Genomic DNA, 23,410 nt, shown 5'->3' with positions numbered 1-23,410 from the left:
TGGAAAGTGGTACTTTTTACTCACATTAGCATGTAACAGACAGGACGTTTCTCCACCATTTTATTTTAATTTCTATTTAATGGCTCTGTAATCAATTAACAGCCTGCTTTTGGAGTGCATTTTTTTCTGTAAACCGAGCACTTTGCCAGCTCTCAATACTGCACCTCATGATTTCTGGGTCAAAGTTCACCAATCATTTAGTTATTTCCTGCCACATACAACATCAAATTAACCCCTTGATTGTTTTTCTACATCATGTATTTGTGTCTGTACAGCAATGTTCTATGTGCAAGGACGGGAAAAGTTATGGCCAATTCCAATTAAATGGCCCCCACTTTTCCAAACTGAGACAGCAAACATTGCTGAGTGGAAGTTCAAATCGGTTGTTGGAACACATGTTATTATTAAACCAGAAATGTGTGTACAAGTGTCTGAGCAATGCTGGTATAGAAAATATAAATTTAGGGAATACTGTATATATCTGTAATATCTGACAATGAGATAGACAACAGACTCGCCAAGGCAAATAGCGCCTTTGGAAGACTACACAAAAGAGTCTGGAAAAACAACCAACTGAAAAACCTCACAAAGATAAGCGTATACAGAGCCGTTGTCATACCCACACTCCTGTTCGGCTCCGAATCATGGGTCCTCTACCGGCACCACCTACGGCTCCTAGAACGCTTCCACCAGCGTTGTCTCCGCTCCATCCTCAACATCCATTGGAGCGCTTACATCCCTAACGTCGAAGTACTCGAGATGGCAGAGGTCGACAGCATCGAGTCCACGCTGCTGAAGATCCAGCTGCGCTGGATGGGTCACGTCTCCAGAATGGAGGACCATCGCCTTCCCAAGATCGTGTTATATGGCGAGCTCTCCACTGGCCACTGTGACAGAGGTGCACCAAAGAAAAGGTACAAGGACTGCCTAAAGAAATCTCTTGGTGCCTGCCACATTGACCACCGCCAGTGGGCTGATAACGCCTCAAACCGTGCATCTTGGCGCCTCACAGTTTGGCGGGCAGCAACCTCCTTTGAAGAAGACCGCAGAGCCCACCTCACTGACAAAAGGCAAAGGAGGAAAAACCCAATACCCAACCCCAACCAACCAATTTTCCCCTGCAACCGCTGCAATCGTGTCTGCCTGTCCCGCATCGGACTTGTCAGCCACAAACGAGCCTGCAGCTGACGTGGACTTTTTACCCCCTCCATAAATCTTCGTCCGCGAAGCCAAGCCAAAGAAAGAAAGAAGTTAAGTAGAGATGAGCCTACCATTAGATCAGTCATGATCTTACTTAATGGCAGAGCAGGCTCTTGCGTCATCAGGATCAATCAGCATGGATTTATTAAGTCAGTAATGGCCGCCAAGCCAAAGAAAAAAAAAAGAAAGAATGGCCGACTAAACTGAATGTATTATTTTGATGAGATAACAAGTTGATGTGACCAACATGAATTCTGGCAAACATTTTGACATATTTAAATTAAAAAAAAAATAATTTAGAGATGTGCACAGTCATGGTCCCTTCCAGCCCACAAGCCAATGCCACCCAGATACTTAACATACCAACCCTGTACATCTTTGGAATGTAGGAGAAAAGCAGTGCAACAGGGAAGGGGGGGGTGGGTGATAGGGGTAACCCACACAGACGCAGAAATACTTTACAGACAATGGCAGATTGAAACCCAGGTTGATGGCGCTGTGATAGTGTTGCACTAAATGCTATGCTAAATGTGCTGTCCTCTACGATGCAAACTTTTCCAATATGACAGGCAGGTCAAACAAGGAAAGCTCGTGAGATCAGTACTTAATTCTTTGATGTTTGTAAAATGGTTTGATGATTTTAAAGTCGGGAGGACACAATAAAGATGTTTTCAGTGAATGTGGAATTTGGTTGTCAGACTGATAATGAGTTAGCGTGTGTGCAAGATGAAGATGGTCTAATCAGTTGGTAGGAATGTGACAACTGGAAATGTGGACAAAAACATGAGATGATGTAATTGGGGAAGTGAAGCAAGACAAGGAAATTGCAGGATATTGAGTGGTATGTTTACTCTGAGATCCGCAAAGACATGCGAGACATTTTCCTTTGCATCCAAGATGTATATTATGTAAGTAAGGAGGTTACCTTGGAACTCTATACAATCCTAGTTAATCCTTGGCTTGAGTACTGCATTTTTAAAATTTTGGCTTCTGAACTCACTTGCTAAAATTGCAACTGGCCTACGATGATGTCTTCAGATTTTGCGAGAGTTTACTGAGAGTATTCAATGATGTACCAACATCTCCAGATTTCTTTGAAGAAAGGACATCAACATCGCTTCTTTCTAAGTTGCTTCATTGTGCTGACTGCGGGAGAGACCCTCTGGAATATGGATTCCTAAGAATTTGGGAGATATTGACCCTCTGCTGAAGGAGACAAGTGTGTGATCCCTCAGCCACCCCTTCCAAAAATCCACAATAAGCTCCTTGGTCTCGCTGATATTGACAGCATGAATGTTCCGGTACCGCCCAACCACATACTTTTTTTGAAAATTTTATTTAAAGGTGTTACAAAGCATAAAACATTAAAAAAAATTAACAACTACAAAAAGAAGCAAACCCTTACTGCCTTCCCACCCAAACTATCGCATCCCACCTACCCCCCTCGGTGCTTAAATTTTTTTTCTGGGAGTTTATGTTACTACTTGGTGTGCCAACCCTTTACATATCATTTATTTCACATCCAAACCCGTATATTCCAAATATAAATAAACTCCACATCTTAACCAGAAAAGATAATTATTTTGCAAATTATAAGTTATCTTTTCCAAATACAAACACAATTGCAATTCATTATGTCATCTTTGTATATTCAATTCCACATAATTTTTCCATGTAATAGCTATAAATTTTCTTGCTACAGCCAACCCTAATTGTATAAATGCTAGTTGTGGTTTATCCATCTGCAACCCTGTCTTTAATGTATTTATATAACACAATAAACACATCAATGGGTCCAGATGCAAATCCATTCTAAATAAATCTCTCAAAAACTTCATAACTTTTTCCCAAAAAGGTTTAATTTTTCTACATACCCAAACAGAATGTTTAAAAAAAAAAGTACCTGTCTGTTCCCCACATCTAAAACACAAATCTGATGAACTAAAGCCATATTTCTTCAACTTTTCAGGAGTTAAATACAATTGATGTAAAAAAAATTATAAACTATACTATATCTCACATTAAGTAATTTCGTATAACTATCAGCACACATATTTGACCATTCTTCCCAAGACAAAGTAATAGCCAAGTCTTTCTCCCATTTATCTTTCATTTTATATACATCAACCTTTTTCATCTTTTCTTGCATGTTAATTTTTGCATTGAGACTCTTGACTATTTACCTTTTCACAAAAACAAGCGAATTACTTTATTTAGTTCCTTAAAAAAATGTCTTCAATACTGCACTTGGAATGGACTGAAAAAGATATTTTGTATATGAGGATATATATTCATTTTAATGCAATTAACTCGTCCAGTCAAAGCTAATGGAAAATCTTTCCATCTATGTAAATCAAATTCAATCTTATTTGACAATGGTATATAATTTAGACTATATAAATTTTGATATTCTTTATCCACTATGACCCCTAAATATTTAATTTTATTAGACCATCTAAATTTAGTGAATTGTCTACAATCTGTATAATCTTCATCAGATATTGGTAATATCTCACTTTTGTCCCAATCGACTTTATAACCTGAAATCGTCCCATATCGATTCAACAAAGTTTGTAAATGTTCTAAAGATTCCTTAGGATGAGATAGATATATCAACACATCACCTGCAAACAGATTAATTTTATACTCTTTTTCACCTATTGTAATTCCCTTAATATTAAAATCTTGGCTTATCACTTGAGCTATAGGTTCTATTACTAGAGCAAATAAAGCTGGTGAGAGTGGGCAACCCTGACTAGTTGATCTAGACAAATTAAATGCTGATGAAATCTGTCCATTTGTCATCACCCTAGCAGAAGGATTTTAGTATATAAAGCTTTAACCCAACTGGTGAAAAGTGGTCCAAATTTAAATCATTCTAACACCTTAAACAAAAAATTCCACTTGACACGGTCAAAAGCTTTTTCCGCATCTAACGCTAATATCATCGGTTGATTAATCTGTCTTCTTGAAGCATTGATTATTGTAATCAATTTAGTATTATTATCAGCTGAATATCTACCTTTAATAAATCCTGTTTGATCCACATGTACTAATTTAGGTAAGAAATTAGCCGATCTATTAGCTAATACTTTTGCCGCAAACTTATAATCCACATTTAATAAAGATATTGGTCTATATGAAGCCACTTTTAATGGATCCCTATCCTTCTTTGGAATAACTTTATCAACGCCCTTGAAAAAGACTCCGGGAATGAACCTGTTTCTGTTGCTTGTTTCAATGCTTCTGTATATACAGGAAATAACAAATCATGAAATTCTTTATAAAACTCTATTGTAAATCCATCCTCTCCAGGAAATTTCCCACGAGGCATAGATTGTAGTGCTCCCTTAAGTTCCAAATCAGTAAATGGACTATCTAAGTCCCTAATATCTATCTCATTTAAGAATGGTAAATTTAAATTAGATAAAAAAAAGACTCAATCTGATCCATGGATCCATATCTTGAGTACCCTCAGTTGTTTTGATAAAATGTAAAATAATTCCTCATTAATTTCCTGTTATCTCTGAATTTTTCCTAATTGCATTCATCATTCTAGATACCTGTTCAGTCTTCAACTGCCAAGCTAAAAGCTTATGCACTTTCTCTCCTAATTAATAGTAATGTTATTTTGATAATTGAATCATTTTTTTCATAATTTTGTTTTGCTTTTGTTTATTTTTAAGCTTGTTTTTATATTTACAGATTTAGTAATTTTTTTTAAAGAGGAGCTTTTATCTAGTGTAAAGGTTAGTTATATTGGGTGCCACTCTATAGGGAATAATGAATACCTAAATTTTGCGACATTTAATGTTAAAGGGCTTAATCATCCGATAAAGCGGAAACATATACTGGATTATATTAAGAAGGTGAAGGTGGACATTGCATTTTTACAGGAAACTCATTTTACAGAGAAAGAACATTTGAAATTGAAATAGGATTGGGTTGGTCATGTGATTGCATCTTCTTTTAATTCTAAAGCTAGAGGGGTAGTAATTTTGATACATAAAAAAGTACCTTTTATTTTAGATTTTTTTGCTAATGCTGGTAGAGAGTTGAAGGTTAACTGTAAAATATTTTCAGAAACTTGGACTTTGATGAATGTTTATACTGATGTAGAATTTGTTACTGATGCACTTTTGAATTTTAATCAATTGAATGATAATATTTTGGTAGGAGGGGATTTTAACTGTTGTTTGGATCCATTGTTGGATAAATCTCCAAAAACTGTCAAGAAAACTAAAACGGCTAAAAGAATAACTGAATTGATGAGAGATTTAAATTTGGTGGAAATATGGAGATGGTTTAAGCTGACTGAAAAAGATTTTTCTTTTTACTCTGCTCAACATAATTTGTTTTCTAGGATTGATCTATTTTTAGTATTGGTACAGCTGCAGAGTAGATTTGTTCATGCTGAGTACAAGAGTAGAATATTGTCTGATTTTTCATTACTGTTAGTTTCATGTGTTGACTCTGAGGTGGTAGAAACTACTTATCGTTGGAGATTCAATGAAATGTTGTTAAATAAACCTGATTTTGTTAAGTATATAAGAGATCAAATTGTCTTTTATTTACAAACAAATGAGGGCTCGGTACAGAGTAAATTTATTTTATGGGATGCTTTAAAGGCATACTTAAGGGGTCAGATCATTAGTTATACAGCGAGAGTGAAAAAACAGTATTTGATAGAAAGTCAAAATTTAGAAAAAGAAATAGTAGTGTTAGATAAGAAATTTCAGAAGAATTCAACTAAGGATAATAAGATACAATTATCTAAATTAAAAATTCGCTCGAATACTTTACCCAACCACGTTCTTGATCTTCATCCTACATTCTCATCCGATATACTCATCACCTCAATATTTAGCTATCATAGGTGGTATTACCAATGAATTTATAGATTATGTTGGAGCCAAATTTAGCTGCACAATTGTGAGTGAGGTAGGAATAGAGTAGGAGGCTAATTACTCATCCTTGAGGTCCTCCTGTGTTGATTATCAGTGTGGAGTACGTTGCCAGTCTGCACTGATTATGATCTACTGATGAAGAAGTTGAGGATGCAGTTACAAAGGAGTGAACAGAGATGCAGATCTCGGTTTGATATTAGTTTTGCTGGTATGGTGATGCTAAATGCTGAGCTGCAGTCAATGAGTGACAGCCTGAAATAGTTATTCTTCTGGTGAAGGTGATCTAATGCAGAGAGGAAGGTTCGTGAGATGGCATTCACCTGTTTCAGATGTCAGATTTATTGTCAGAGTACATCCATGACATCACATACAACCCTGAGATTCCTTTTTCCTCCGGGCGAGACAGAATTACCACTAATCGGTAATGCAAAAAAAAACTTTACACAGTGTAAAACATGTAAACAAATAATGAATGCAATACAGAAAGAACAAAAAGAAAATCAATAAAGTGCACATTTCAGAGTCCATAAATGAGTCTCTGATTGAGTTTGTCATTGAAGAGTCTGATGGTGGAGGGGTAGCAGCTGTTCCTGAACCTGGTAGTAGGAGTCTTGTGGCACCTATACCTCTTTCCTGATGACACTAGTGAGAACAGAGCATATGCTAGGTGGTCAGGGTCTTTGATGACTGCTGTTGCCCTTCAATGGCAATGTTCCCTGTAGATGTACTCAATAGTGGGAGGGTTTTGCCTATGATGTCCTAGGCTGTGTCCACTACCTTTTGGAGGGCGTTATGCTCAGGGGCATTGGTGTTTCCATACCAGACTGTGGTGCAGTTGGTCAACACACTTTCCACCACACCTAGAAATTTGCCAGTGTTTCTGATATCACACCAAACTTCCATAAACTCCTAAGGAAGTAGAGGCGCTGGCGTGCTTTCTTCATGATGCCATTGGTGTGTGGGTCCAGGAAAGATTCTCCGAGATATTGACTCGCAAGAACTTAATTTGCTCACCCTCTCTACCTCTGATTTCCCCAATGTTCACTGGATTGTATACCTCTGGCTTTCCTTTCCTGAAGTCAGCTGTCAGTTCCTTAGTTTTGGTGATATTGAGTGCAAGGTTGTTGTTGGTGCACCATTCAGCTAAGTTTTCAATCTCCATCCTATACGCTGACTCATCCCCTTCCTTTATACAACCCACTCGCATGATATTGTTGGCAAATTTGTAGATGGTTTTATTGCTGAACTGAGCTACACAATTATATGTGTAAAATGAGTAGAGCAGGGGGCTAAGAACACAGCCCTGTGGTGCTCCAGTGCTGATGGAGATTGTGGAGGAGAGGTTCTTATTTTCACTGATTGTGGTCTGGAGGTGAGGTAATCCATGATCCAATTACACAGTGGGGAGTTAACTCCAAGGTCGTGGAGTTTGCTGATCAGTTTCAAGGGGATGATGGTGTTAAATGCTGAACTGTAGTCGATAAAGACCATCCTGAAGTATGCATCTGCTGTCCAGGTGTTCCAGGGCTTTGTGCTGAGCCAGTGAGTTACTATAATAGATGAATTGGAATGTATCCATGTCACCGCTAAGACAGGGGGCTGATATGCTTGTGTCTTATATTAAGAATCAAATTATTTGCTGTTCAACTATGTTAAGAATTTTAAAAAATATATCAACAAAGAAGGCGAGTTAGTTTTCACATGATGACCTTAGTTACTGCTAAGCAGAGATGGCTAAGGTTTGGACTAGTGGCTAGTATGTTTGTTGTATCGGGAACTGTCTACCTGCCTGATTTTTTTTTTGCTGGTTGGATTATGTTAACATCATCCTTGCAGTAAAATAATAAGTGCTCTCAAAACTGTAGGAAGACTGAAAGAAATAATAGCTTAAATATCAACTTTTCAGCTTTTTATGGTTCCTTTGGGTTACTCGCCTCAGTTACTCACCTCTGTTGTGGTGAGTAAAGGGATTTTAAAATGGGGGTATGTTTAGCACAAAGGTGTAGAAAGAATTGGGGTGCTTTCTATTTGCTGCAAGTTTCTTACAGTAGTAGGTACAGGATTGATATTACTAGCTCTGCACTCTTGATCTTGGATTGGTTTTCATCAGAATTTGTAACTATGAATTAAATATTATAGAGATCCACCTCCGAAAGGAACAAACAAATATTTTGACTTTCTTTCAGACTGCAAGTGGTAATGTGGAAGCGAAAGTTGTCTGTTTTTATCGGCGCCGGGACATTTCAAACAGTCTGATAATACTTGCAGATAAACATGCAAGTAAGTATGGGTTTAATTATGTTATGATTCAAGATAGTAAATGTACAACTGCTGATTAAAATTCTGATCTGTGGGAGCATGTTTGTTTAAAAATAGGGCTGTGCGTTTGTATAAAATTTGGTTATTTAGCGGAACAAACGTCAATACTTTTATGATTTTATAATCGTCTAACAATAGAAAGTTTGTGCTTCATGAACATATAATATTGGCCATTCAAACTTGGGTTTTTAAGATTTCACTCCTGAGAAATGTAAACATGCATTCGAGCAAGGTATTTCCATGATAAACCTGTTGGTGGTGGGGGAAATCCCAGATTGACTAAATTATTACTCTCATGCAATTTTTGAAGAAAAGCAGTCAAAATTTGGAAATGATGAATTGCTAGCCAGTTTGCGTGATATAAATGTCCTCGATGCTTACAATGGTGGGTCTGAGTACATTCTCCTCCCCAGTGGTACAGCTTGATATAAACATGACACCCTACTTGTTAAGGCATTTCAGAAGATTTCTGTGTTGACTGCATGAAGTATTTCTTTGAATTTATTAGCTCATCTGGTGTTCAAAACAATTTCATGTCAGTATGTTCTTTAGGTCTTTCTCTTCCTGTGCCTCTTACAGCAGACAATTGTTGAAGGATGATTCTACAAGCATCAGAAATATCCAGGAAACTATTAAAAGTTATCCATGATTATTTTGGTATTGTTGACCCCCACTTCTGGTTATTTTACCATGTGATATAATTTCAATGAGATTATTGTGAGATTACATTACTATGCTTTTTTTAAAAAGTCTAATCATCTCTGTGAATTGTTTGATTAATCTTAATGTCGCTGAATGTGAGAAATCCAATACTCAATCTGATTTTTAAACTGTCTTAACTGTTGAAGAATATAGACGAGTTAAGAGAACTTGATGTGCAGTTTCTGAGATGTTGCATCATTTCACGAGTAATGAGAGAAAAATTCTTGTCTTTGGAAACTTTCACGTGAACAATTTCATTGAGAAAAAAATAACTGCTTGCTTGTTAAATGTGGTTGAGAACAAGTTCAAATAAAAGCATAAAATATTCAAGAGGACAGGCGATATTTCAAGCTCTTCGACCTGAGCCTTGACTCTGTTTCTTTCCCTGAGGAAATGACCTGTCCTGATTGGTGTTTCTTGCATTTTCTATTTTTATATTAGATTTCTAGCATTTACATTTTGTTTTAAATACTGAGATTTAAGAAGCTGATGAAATTTGCTCTTATTAGGAGATTCGCAAGTGTTTAAAAAGTTGATGACTTTTACTGATTCTAAATGCCATAACATTCTGGTTCATTGTGTTGGTAATTATGAGCTTGCAAATCATATTAATATGCACTAATATATAACGAGCTTCTCGGCAAGCCAAAATATATTTTAGTGCAATAAAGTCCACATTATCCAGCACCTATGGAAATCACATGGCGGATATGCCAATTTTCCGTTGACTGAGACTCGATCTTCCAATGCCTAACTAATGCACCCGAGTTAAGAATACATTGTTTAAAAGACAAGAGATAGTGCAAAATGTTAAATAACTCGGGGGGAAAAAAATGTTGTCTTTGGATATAAAGTTCACTTTAATCAGGTAATTCCTGTAGTTTACAAAATTGAAATTTGAACCTCAGTTGCTGGAGATGTAACAGCTTTGCACTAGCCACCACGCTAACCGGGTCATAATTAACCCCTTCCCCTCGCACAGACAACTTGACTCACCTTCACACAAGTGGTCAAATCAGGCCCTCAGCGGACTTCCCTCACACTGTCTACCCGACTCGCCTCCGTCCAAGTGTCCCAGTCAGGCCCTCGGTTCAACCTGACCCACATCCATGCTAGTGTATCAGTCAGGTCCTCAGTGCATCTTTTAAATTAGAACCTTATTCGTGAATGCTGTGACAGTTTTGCGCTGGCTGCTACACTAACTGTGCTGCTATCATAATAAACCCCTCGCCCTTCACCCATGCTTAAAGATAAAGCCCTACTAATGTACTTAATAATATACTAATAAAGATAAAACACTGATCAGGCAGCGAGTGGTATTGGCTGATTGCCGCCATTTTATTCAAGCAAAACTTTATTCAAACAGCTGCAGCGCGCGGGGCATGACTGTGACACTAGCTGGCTGAATGTTTGCTCCCAAGGCATTGTATGTTTTTTCAGAGAACATTTACCTTTACAATTTTAAACTTTAAAACTTATTCTTATACATTTTTACATTTATTTATTTATTTCCTTTTGTCTTTGCTGGTTGTTTGACTTTCTGATTGATTGTCTGCTCGATTATGGGGATTTTACTGCACAATGGATAGATGAAACGTATGCCCATTGTTTTATACTTGTTCTTGTATGCAATTTGGACTTAATGCCTCACAAAATGGCACTTCTGCTTAAACATCTAATAGCTTTCAAATATTTCTTAGAAGTAAAACTAGTGATGATGATGCTTTTAATAATCACTGATACTTTAATTTAAATCAGTTTTCAATCCTGTGTTTCTTTTGTATTGAAATATATCATTTTATGCATTCCCAATAACCCTCTTTCATCTTTGGTTGACTGTTTTATGTGGTAGAGGTTTCAGCTGCAACATGCCGCAATCATCATATCCCAGATTGTTTAATTATGTAATTTTATCTTGACAGGAGTGACTTTGTGTTTAATTTGGAGTGACACAGTTGTGTGTCTAATTTCAGAAACTACTCAAAAATTTAACCAGTTGTTTCATCATAATTTTGGGTCGATCTGTTCTTGTGAAATTGTGAAATTCTCATATTTTTGTATGGTAAAAATGAATGTTTTGCATGAATTATTATTATTGTGGAAAGATCAGGAACAACCTGCAGCAAGTGGAAATACAAGAACCAAATAAAAGTAATCATGTTTATTTCTAACAATGCTCGGTCTCTCTCTCTCTCGATTCTTGACTTTGTGAGGCCATATTCGGTACATGATGGTGAAACTTTCTACTTTCCAGCAGAGTTATTAGATTCAAGGTATCAACAAAAATTTGTAATGTCCAAATTTTTGCTTTCAATAAGACCAAATAAATGTTGTAGACTACACCGATTCTGAGATCAACTCTGTTAGTTTAGTATGCATTGCAACGACAGCATGAATTAACCAGGTTTCAGCCTTGATTTTTTTTTCACAATATGAAACATATCAATCAAAATACATACAAACATTTCCCTCTTACACATACACAGTGGCATTTTCTCCCCATTTTTCCCCCCTACCTTCCCTCCCTCCTTCCCAACCCCTCCAAACCCATTAAACATTCAACATATACAATACAATAAAACCATTAAACAATGTCATCACACAATGAAAATAAACAAGAAAATTGTGTCATCTACTTTTATACACTGGGTCAGTTCATTTTGTCTTCTTATCATTTTATCATTTTAGGGGGTGGAGGTCCATGGTAAGTCCTCTCTGTTGTGTTCCATGTACAGTTCTCAAATTTGTTCAAATAATGTGACTTAATTTTTTTAATTGTATGTTATTTTTTTCCAAATGGAATACATTTATTCATTTCCATGTACCATTGCTGTATTCTCAGGCTCTCTTCTGATTTCCAAGTTGACATTATACATTTTTTTGCTGCAGCTTAGGCTATCATAATAAATCTTTTTTGCACTTCATCTAGTTTGAGGCCTAATTCTTTACTTCTTATATTACTTAGAAGAAAGATCTCTGGACTTTATTTAATACCCAATTTAGATCTTACCAAAACTTTCTCACTTTCTCACATGCCCAAATTGCATGTACTGTTGTTCCCATTTCCTTCTTACAACAAAAACATCTATCTGATAATGTTATTTAACTTTTGAGGCATGATATATAGCCTGTGTAACCAATTGTATTGTATCATGCGTAACCTCGTGTTTATTGTATTTTTCATAGTTCCAGAGCATAACTTTTCCCATGTTTCATTTTTTAATCTTTGTTTAAATCTTTTTCCCACTTTTATTTGGGTTTATAGCTTATTTCATCATTTTCCTTCTCTTGCTGCTTGATGTACATGTTTGTTATAAATCTTTGTCGCTGTTTCTGTAATCACATATTCAAAGCTGCTTCCTTCTGGTAATCTCAGTCTGCTTCCCAGTTTATCCTTTAAGTAGGCTTTCAGTTGATGGTATGTAAACATTGTATCATGAGTTATTCCATATTTGTACTTCATTTGTTCAAATGTTAATAAATTATTTCCCAAAAAACAATTTTCTATTCTTTTAATTCCTTTTCTCTCCCATTCTCTAAAGGAAAGGTTATCTATTGTGAAAGGGATTAGTTGATTTTGCATCAATAATAATTTTGGTAGTTGTTAATTTGTTTTTTGTTTCCTTTCTACGTGAATCTTCTTCCATATGTTGAGTAAATGATGCAGTATTGGTGAACTTTTATATTGCACCAGTTTTTCATACCACTTATAAAGTATATGTTCTGGTACCTTCTCCCCTATTTGATCTAGCTCTTTCTTGGTCCAATCTGGTTTTTCCCTTGTTTGATTAAAAACCTTAATTGTGCTGCTCTATAATAATTTTAAAAGTTTGGTAGCTGCAAACCACCTTGTTTGTACCATTCTGTTAATTTATCTAGTGCTATCCTCAGTTTCTCCCCTTTCCATAAGAATTTCCTTATCATTCTCTTTAGTTAATTGAAGAATTTCTCTGTTAAGGGTATTGGTAACGATTGAAATAGGTATTGTATCCTTGGGAAGACATTCATTTTAATGCAATATACCCTCCCTATCAATGTTAGTGGCAATTCTTCATTAATGGCTGATAATTTAGTTTGTATATGTGGCCTAAATTATTATCTAATCTCATACCCAGGTATTGCATTGCTTGTGTTTGCCATTTAAATGGTGATTCTTTTTAAAACTCTGTGTAATCCGCATTATTCATTGGGTTCGCTTCACTTTTATTTACGTTGATCTTGTACCCCGATATTTCTCCATATTCCTTCAATTACTTTTTTTTAAACTTTATTTAAGATTTTATAACATGAATAACATATAGAATTACATAAAAAAATTAAGAACAAAATAATAAAATTACAATACAGTATCAGTAATCTAAATAAACTATACCCTCCCCAATAATTATTACACATTAATAACCCAACTCAAATTAGTCCAACCCCCCCTTCCCCCAAAATAAAGAGTGAAGAATTAATAAAGTTAATAATATATGTGAGAAAAAAACCCACTTACAAAAAAAAAACAGAAACATAACCGATTAAAATACTAACAAAAAGAAAAGTTATTAATACTAATATATCAGACATAAAAAACATATTTAAATCAAACTTAAATGCATATATTTAACAAACAGAGTTAAGATGAAACATATATTTAACTCAAACTTAATATAAAAAATTAGTAAAGTTAGTAACATTGTCTATCAAAAATTCTTAAACAATAATCAATTCTTTAAAAAAATTGTAGCATGAGAAAAAAAAGATTAAAAAAAACTTTCTCTATAGAGATAAACCTTCACCAAATATCAACTAACTTCACATCTATCATCATATTAGTCACATAAACCACCATCATAAAACAAAATTCAAACCTCATTAAACATTATACAATTCAATTTTAGTACTCCCACCATTTTTCCCTTTTACTCTTGAATAATTATCCAATAAAAGCTCCAATACCACATTTAAATATCCCCAATCATTACGTTAAAATTCAGATATCCAAATAATAAAAACACATCTACAACAAAATCTATATCTTCAATAAATGGAGCATAAACCACAAACAAAATTCAAGCCTCATTAAGAATTGTACAATTCAATTTATAACTTTAACCATTATTCCCTTTGTTCTATAACTAAAATAGCAAAATAATATACACCAGAATTACCACTCTTTCACCTTAAAGTTAAAGAAAAAATATTAAAAAAAACTTATCCATCCCATTCACATTTAAATTTCAAATATTCCTTATCTACTGAATAAACTTTACAAAAAAAACCACATCAATTTTTAGTTTTTTAAACAATCAAATACTTTCTTATGCTTTTATTATAAACACAAAAAAAACCCTTCACTCTTTAATCTAATAATACAAAAAAAGGAAAAAAAATGGGTAGGAGGTTAAAAATACCCCCTCCTGTCTAAACTGCGCAATGTGGTAACTCCCAAAAAAAAATGGGTGTGAGATAACTTACACGTAGCAGATGACTTTCAGGAAATAGTGCCCATCCAGTTCTCTCCCCCACCTCTCACTTCATCTTAAACTAGCATCATCATTATTTAATATTCCTTTTTTTTAAAAAAAAACATTAGAAAAAAAAAGAACAACTCTTCTTTTAATCAGCTCCAACTGCCGAGTCACCATTACAACCATTCCTTCTTGGAGCACGGCTCTTTTCTTCCATCTCTTGTCTCCTTAGAGATCGCGGCAGACTACGCCTCTGTTGAAACTGAGTAATTGGCAGCCCATGAGCAAATGCTATAGCTTCCTTTGGAGAATCAGAGAACTTTGGTTGGTAACCATCTTGAAAAACCTTCAAAACAGCTGGATATCTAAAGGTTGCCTTATAACCTTTCTTCCACAACAAATCTTTAGCAGAGTTGAATTCCCGTCGTTGGAACATAACTTCTTGACTCAAATCCGCATAGAAGAAAACTCGATTATTTTGAATCATCAAGGGTGATTTTCTCTGTTGTGCATTTCTAATAGCCACTCGTAAAATTATTTCTCTATCATAATAATTCAAGCAACGAACCAAAACAGGTTTTGGACTTTGACCTGAAATAGGTCTTCTACGCAAGGCTCTGTAAGCACGTTCCAATATTATACCTTCCGGGAAATGTTCTTGACCCAGCACCTGCGGAATCCATTCAGTAAAAAAATTTCTTGGGTCTGATCCCTCCATTCCTTCCGGCAAACCAATAGTCTTTATATTGTTCCATCTGGATTGGTTTTCCAAATAATCAATCTTTTTCACCAAATTTTTATTTTGAATTTGTAAGTCTTCGACCATTTTGGTCACATCTGAAACTTGATCTCGTATTTCGTCTATATCTTCTTCACACAAATTAAATTTATCTCTCACTTCAAGCTTAAAAGCTCCAAACTCAGCCATCTGTTGAGAATTTATTTCCATCAGAGTATTGAACCTAGTACCAAGTTCAGTCATAATCTTAGATAATCCCTGCATTGTATAAGATAATTTAGATTCAAGATTCACAAGAATCTTTTCAATTGGAAGAGATTCTGGCTCAACAGATTCCTGCTTCTTCTGCATAACCAAAGGGTCTTCTGTTGCTTCTTCATTCTGGTTGCCTTCCTTGTAGTATAGCTGCGTGTGGAAACCCCAGCCACAGCCTCTCCAGCAATGACTGGAGGACGCCGGCCGGGATTTTCCCCAGTCCATAATGTGTTCATTTCTCCCAGTACATCAAGTTGTATAGGTTCTTTTATCTCAAAAGGTGCAGTTTGCAGTGCCACCGCTACAGTTGACAAATGCCTTTCCCCAGCCGGTACTTCAACTGATGTTACTACAAGTGGTTCATTCATAACATTGCCGTCAGATGCTACTGCACATGTGCGAACCTGAGTAACTCTTTGTTCTAAAGGCTGTTTGGCGCCCTCTTTAGAGGGCTCTACCGATGTAATATTGAACTCTACATCAGAAAGCTGTACCTTTCTCCTGGGATCCATTTCAGGCTGAGTCTCGATGTCTTTCCTGTTGGTAGACTCCAAAACTTGAACTTTTGGAAAATGTAGTTTTTTGATAATCTGTTGTCATTTTTTTTGTTGCTCTTTTCCACCAATTGTACCATCATAAGTTAAATTAACAGCACTGAAGTTATCTAAACTTTTAAAGAATTTTAACGGGCATTTCTAGACAAAACAATAAGATAGAGTCAGGAGAGGACTGTAAGGCACGTCTGATCCTTACGCCATCTTGCCACGCCCCCCCTTCAATTACTTATGTAGTTCTTTTATTGATATTTCTGGTTCTGTTAAGTATACTATGATGTCATTTGCAAATAAACTGATTTTATGCTCCTTATCCTTTTATTTTATTTTCTGTTCTTATCAGTTCTACCAATGGTTTTATTGCTAAAGTGAACAGTGAGGGAGATAGTGGACACCCCTGCCTAGTTGACCTACTTAATTTAAATTGGTTCTATACATATCCATTTACTGTCACCTTCGCCAATGGTCCCTTATATAATGCTTTAATCCAATTACTATATTTTTCTGGTAGGTTGAACCTCTGTAATACTTTAAATAAATAATTCCATTCTACCTTGTCAAAGGCTTTTTCTGCATCTAAAGCAACAGCCACCGTTGGTATCTTATTTCCTTGTACTGCATGGATTAAATTAATGAACTTACAGACATTGTCCACTGTTCGTCTTTTCTTAATAAATCCAGTTTGATCTTGTTTTATTATATTTGGTACACAGTCAGGCAATCTGTTTGCTAATAGTTTTGCTATTATCTTATAATCTGAGTTAAGTAGAGATATTGGTCTATATGATGCTGGTGTTGGTGGATCTTTTCCAGTCTTTGGTATTACTGTTATTATTGCTGTTTTACATGAATCTGGCAAGTCTTGTGTTTCTTCTATCTGGTTCATTACTTCCAGGAGAGGAGGAATTAATAACTCTTTAATTGTTTTATAGAATTCTATTGGGAGTCCATCCTCTCTAGGCGTTTTATTGTTCAGCAGCTTTTTTAATATATCCTGTATTTCCTCTATTTCAAATGGTTTTATCAATTTGTTTTGCTCCTCTTCTTGCAATTTCAGTAGTTCAATTTTAGTTAAAAACTCATCTATTTTGTCTTCTTTCCCTTTGTTCTCAGTTTGGTATAATTGTTCATAGAATTCCTTTAAGTTTTCATTGATCTCTGTTGGGTTATATGTAATTTGTTTGTCCTTTTTCCTTGATGCCAACACAGTTCTTTTAGCTTGTTCTGTTTTAAGTTGCCAGGCTAATATTTTGTGTATTTTTTCTCCTAGGTCGTAATACTTCTGCTTTATTTTCATTATGTTCTTCTCCACCTTATATGTTTGTAATGTTTCGTATTTTATTTTTTTTGTCTGCCAATTCTCTTCTTTTTGTTGTATCTTCCCTTGTTGCTAGTTCTTTTTCTGTACTTAGTATTTCCCTTTCCAACTGTTCTATTTCCCGATTGTAGTTCTTTTTCATCTTAGTTACATAACTTATTATCTGCCATGTGATGAAAGCTTTCATTGCATCCCATAATATAAATTTGTCTTTCACTGATTCCGTATTTATTTCAAAGTACATTTTAATTTGGTGTTCAATAAATTCTCTAAATTCCTGTCTTTTAAGTAGCATGGAGTTTAATCTCCATCTATATGTTCTTGGTGGGATGTCCTCCAGTTCTATTGCTAATAACGGGTGAATGATCTGATAGCAATCTAACTTTGTATTCCGTTTTCCTAACTCTCCTTTGAATATGGGCTGACAACAGGAACCAATCAATCCTTGAGTTTGTTTTATGTCTACGCGAATAATATTAGTATTCCTTCTCCATTGGGTGCTGCCTCCTCCATATATCTAAAGTTGCATTTTCTGCATTGATTTAACCATAAATTTGGCCACTTCATTCTTTTTGCTAGTCTCTTGTCCAGTTTTATCCAACTTTGGGTCCAAATTAAGGTTAAAATCCCCTCCTATCAATATATTCCCCTGCGTGTCTACAATCTTCAAATAAATATCTTGCATAAACTTTTGATCCTCTTCATTGGGTGCATATATATTGACCAAATTCCAGAATTCTGAATATATCTGACACTTTATCATTACCTACCTCCCTGCTGGATCTAATATTTCCTCCTCTATTTTGATTGTTACATATTTATTAATTAATATAGCTACACCTCTGGCTTTTGAATTATACGATGCTGCTGTTACGTACCCTACCCGGTCTCTCCTTAATTTATTATGTTCCACTTCAGTTAGATGCGTTTCCTGCACAAATGCTATATCTATTTTTTCTTTTTTCTGTAAATTTAATAGCCTTTTCCTTTTAATTTTGTTATGTATTCCATTAATATTTATAGTCATTTAGTTCAACATGGCCATCTCATACTCTGTTTACACCTCATTTCTGCTTCCTCTCTACCACCTTTCCCCTTTTTCCCATTTTCATCTCTGTTTTCCCTCTTTGAACTCAATCTATGACAACACTTCTAAAACATAAAATACTTCACCAACTCCCACATCTAAAATTCCCTTAAGTCAAAGTTTCACCCCCCCCCCCTCTGAGTTGCCCCTTGTCCCTTACTAGGCAACCACAACTCCCCTCTCCATTTGGATTGCGAACCTGCTCGCAAGCGTCAACTGATTTCACAGTGACTGTAATTCTCTCCCACCCAACCCCCTCCAGAAAAGACTTTTATTTTCACATTTAACAAAGTTCACCCTCTTCTTTTTTCCCCTCCTTTTTCTTTCTTTTCCCTCTCCCTTACTTCCCTTTTCTTTCCTTCTTTTGTTCTTACTTGTACATTATTTTTACATCTTTATTTGTAGTTTGTCGTCGTTCTTCGTTCTTGTTACATCTCTTCATCTATCCTTCTGCCCTGCAGGCGATCTGCAAATTCTCGTGCTTTTTCCGGATCCGAGAACAGTCTGTTTTGCTCCCCAGGTATAACTATTTTAAGCACAGCTGGATATCTTAACATAAATTTATAGCCTTTTTTTCCATAGGATCGATTTTGCTGTGTTAAACTCCTTCCTCTTCTTTAGGAGTTCAAAACTTATGTCTGGGTAAAAAAAAATTTTGACCGTTGTATTCCAATGGTTTTTTGTCTTCTCTAATTTTCTTCCTTGCCCTCTCCAATATATTTTCTCTTATCGTGTATCTCATAAATTGTACTAAAACGAATCTTGGTTTTTGTTGTGACTGTGGTTTTGGGGCTAGTGTTCTGGGTGCCCTTTCTATTTCCATTCCTTCCTGTATTTCTGGCATTCCCAGGACCTTTGTGATCCATTCTTTTATAAATTCTTTCATATTTTTGCCTTCTTCATCTTCCTTTAGGCCCACTATCTTTATATTGTTTCACCTACTATAGTTTTCCATTATATCCGTCTTCTGAGCTAACAACTCCTGTGACTCTTTAATTTTTTTATCACTTTCTTCCAATTTTCTTCTTAAGTCATTCACTTCCATTTCTACAACCATTTCTCGTTCTTCCACATTTTCTATTCTTTTCCCTATTTCTGTCATTACCAGCTCTATTCTACTCACTTTTTCTTCTGTACTTTTCACTTCACTAAATTCTAATGTCAAACATTCTTTTAATGCTTTCATTTGTTCTTGTTCTTGAAATTTTTTTTAATCTATATGCAATGAATGGGAATTGAGGGAAGATCATGATTCTTGGGTTGAGTGCAAAGAAATGGATCCATACAAAATGAAAAAATGGGAGCACTCGTACACTTGTTGCGAACTGCACGTAACAAGCAGCAATATACAAATTTTATTTCTAATTCTTAATCTATAGGTTTAAATCTATCCCCAGCTATGTACAGGTGTCTTGGGGCGTGCGTGAGTGCGTCCGAGTGAGCAATACGGCCAAACCATTATAGTCTCGGCCAAAATCTAAAAAGTTAAGTCTTTCAAATTCAGTGTTGAAATTTGATGTCCAGAATTAATGTTGAACTGGTGGGAAGACTGGAGTTGTGGCTGCTACAGACTCAAGAATTCTTGTGTTGCCTTTAAAGAAATGTCCATCCACTTGAGCAGTGGTCACAACACTCCTGGTCCTTTTGTTTGCAAGATTCGAATTAGGTCTCCTCCTCAAAGCTTCCAAGACCCTGGCACGGACCGGTCTCTCCAAGTAACTTCACTGCTAGTTACACTTAAAATGAAGCAGCCTCTTCAAGTGACTTAGTCACAACAAAATGAAGCACTTTGCTTCCCAAAAAGACCCGCTGGGCACAGGTCAATCCATTGAAAAGGCCTAGTCGTTCACAGAGCATGAATTCCACACAAATGGCTGGCTACAAGAACTGCTTCAAAAGGCTGCTTTCGCTTCAGCCGTCAGAATGGTTCTCCCTTTGCAAAATCAAAATGTCTTTGCAAATGTATTGAATTCTGTAACAGACTGTGACAAACCTTCCCTCAGCTCTTCAAGTGTATTGAATTATTATTGGGCTGTGACTTGTATTGGGCTTGTGTGAAATGTTGACCATGACCATTGAGTCCCTCCTGTCTCTACTGTCCCTTGCAGTAATAATCCCATTTTACTAAAATGGGAGCTCGTTATACACTCGCAACATCCACGGGGAAAGAAGCAGTCAAGATGTCAGGTCTAGGGCCTTTTGATCAGAATTGGAACAAAATGGGAAAAAAAGAGGTGTATTTTAAATTGCAGTGATGGTGCAGATCAAAGTTTTCAAGGAAACAATCACATTGAAAACTGTGTGAAATTTAAAAAAAAATCAAGTTAAAGTCACAGCCAATTTTTTGAGCGGGTAAAAATGGTTGGTGATCTAAAATGATTAAATTTTAATAACAAGTTCACAATGCTACAATGTTCAGAGAGGAAAGATGATGTGATAGGTGACTGGAAGCCTTCAGACTGAATGGAGGTTTTCTGCCAACCCGTTATCCAATCTGCTTTTGACTTCTCCATCTTCGGGGAAGTCACATAATCACAAGTGCAAAAATAATTTATTAAATTGGAAGAAGTGCAAGGTCTTTGAAGACTTGGTTCTACAGAAGAAGAACGAATGCAGATGTTGCATTTCTTCGAAAAAGGGATTAGATCATTGTAGCGGGGTGGGGAATAGAAGAACAAACCACAGCATTTGAGGAGGAAACAGTCCCTTCAGAATTCCGTAAGAGAAAACTGGCTGATATTGACAATGTTGGGTGCTCGATGCAGAGTTTGTGGAGTGCATTGCTGGAGTGGGTGACGGAAACAGTTTAAAAAAAGATGGTTGCATTGGAATAAAAGAGTACAGGAGAGTGGAGTAGGATCACTGCTTGTGTAGAAGATGATCACCAACCCTTCATGGGTGAAAAAAGTGCTGTGTTAAATGTGATTCTGCATGATTAGCAGATTTTAACTGAAACAAAGGTTCCAAGTTAAAAATAAAAATTCCAATTACAAAAATAGTGGGAATAATTGAGAAGTTGGAGCTATGTATTAATGCCACATGTACAAAATGCAATCAAGCCAAAGAAATGAACAGATTAATAGAGAGCTCATTTAAAACATTAAAATCAAATTCCTGTTTCAAATTTTGTGATACATCGTATTGTAATTAATAGATTTCTATTTCCAGATGCATCATTTTATATTTTTTTCTGTCTAGACAGAGATCAATCCTATGATCTGTTATGCTACAGGACAGAGATGTTGACATTACGTTGTGCTTTCTGTGCTCTTTCCTTCCTCCCCGCCCCCCCTCCAACCACCCAACATCTCATCTCAACTCAACATCACCAGCTAGTTTGATCTAGGCAAGCAGCCATTTTGGGATATTTTGGAAATAATTAACCAATAAAAGTCAGCTGGTGACAATGTTGTATTGATTGCTTTTAAAACCAACACTGTCTTGTTTATGTTATAGTCATAATTATTTTTCACATTATGAAGGTGCTTCAAAAATAATTTTGTGATGCTTTCTTCTTAAAATCTAAGAACCATTGGGCAAGATATAGTTCACTTAAAAATGCATGTCACTGTATATGATTTCAGTACAGGTGAGAGAGAGAAAGCTTGTGACAGTATCAGAGTAAATGGAGAGAAATTACTATCAGTGGATGGTTCAAAGACTGGAGAAAACAGATTTGAAGTGACGGATGAGTGGTTATGAGCTGGAACTCACTGCCTGAAAACAAAGTTAGTGTCAATAAGAGCTTATTAAAGGGAATTGATAGGCACTTGAGGGAAAATTATTGGCAGGGCTATAGAGCGAGAACACTATAATGGATCTGCCTTCCTTGACAAAGAATTGGCATGGATTCAGTAAGCCAAATAGTCTCCTGCATTCTTGCAATTCCATGATTCTATGGCATCTTATTAACAGGACTGTTATGCACCCATGTAAAATATTTTTATCTACTTTGAGCATATTAATGTAGATATGAAAAGTGTTACCTGTTAATATAGCATTTTTTTAACTTCACTGTTTTTAACATGATAACAGGTAAACCTCAAACAGTTGGTAGATTTATTTGCTGACATGAAACAAAGATTATACTCTTTTAACAATATTTTCTTAATAAACAAACAGATTCCTTAGCTGCTTCACGATTTTAAAACCTGGAAAGGTTAATTAACATTAAAATCCCAAGACTGCATCTCAATCATGTAATTTGTGGCAGTTAAATGCAGTTTTATGGTTTAACAAAAGTGCTGAACAAATACAGATATTATTTCTTTTTAGAAATTGAGATTAATTGATTAAAGGCAAGACTACCATATACAATTAATTAAGGAACTAGTTAATCCTTTCCCTGCTTACTTTCACATTTGTCAAGTGAGTAGATGCAGCATAACAAGTAGAAAGACTACTCTAAGAGTGGCGCAGTTAGAAAAACACTATGCGGGTATATCCCACTTTACGAATACTCACTTTATGCAAATTCGATATTACAAAGAAATCTGTGTCAGTGCGCGGCTGGTGGGGTCGTCGCAAGGCGGCTGGCAAGGTGGTTAGTGTGCAGCTGGCGAGGCAGTCACAGGGTAGCCGGCAGTGCTGTCAAACCTCACTGTCTTCCCGATTCTGGTAAGTGAAACTTCACTCTACATACATTATTTCTACTTTTATATAGGCTGTGTATTCTATATGTTCGTGTTATTTTAGGCTTTATGTGTTATTTGGTATGATGTGGTTGGTTACTTTTTGGTATGGGAACGCTCAAAAAATTTTCCCATCTAAATTAATGTTAATTGCTTCTTGGCTTTACACTATTTTGGCTTACAAAAGGTATTTTCGGTTAGCATGGTATACCTGTATAGCGCCTGCAACCTAGGTTTGAATTCAT

General features: G+C 35.8%; 1 protein-coding gene across 1 annotated transcript in view; it reads left to right on the top strand.

Moving 5' to 3' along the window:
- The window catches only part of mta3 (metastasis associated 1 family, member 3), a 159,294-nt gene that overhangs the window by 19,017 nt on the left and 116,867 nt on the right, over positions 1 to 23,410 (top strand). Inside the window, exon 2 of the mRNA XM_069931134.1 lies at positions 8,294 to 8,387. Within this exon, the coding sequence (XP_069787235.1) occupies positions 8,294 to 8,387 (94 nt within the window). The remainder of the gene's footprint in view (positions 1 to 8,293; positions 8,388 to 23,410) is intronic.

This window comes from Narcine bancroftii, chromosome 4 (genome assembly GCF_036971445.1).
Source record: "Narcine bancroftii isolate sNarBan1 chromosome 4, sNarBan1.hap1, whole genome shotgun sequence".
NCBI lineage: Eukaryota > Metazoa > Chordata > Chondrichthyes > Torpediniformes > Narcinidae > Narcine > Narcine bancroftii.
The sequence above is the reverse complement of the archived record's forward strand: the minus strand, read 5'-3'. Positions and strand labels throughout refer to the sequence as shown.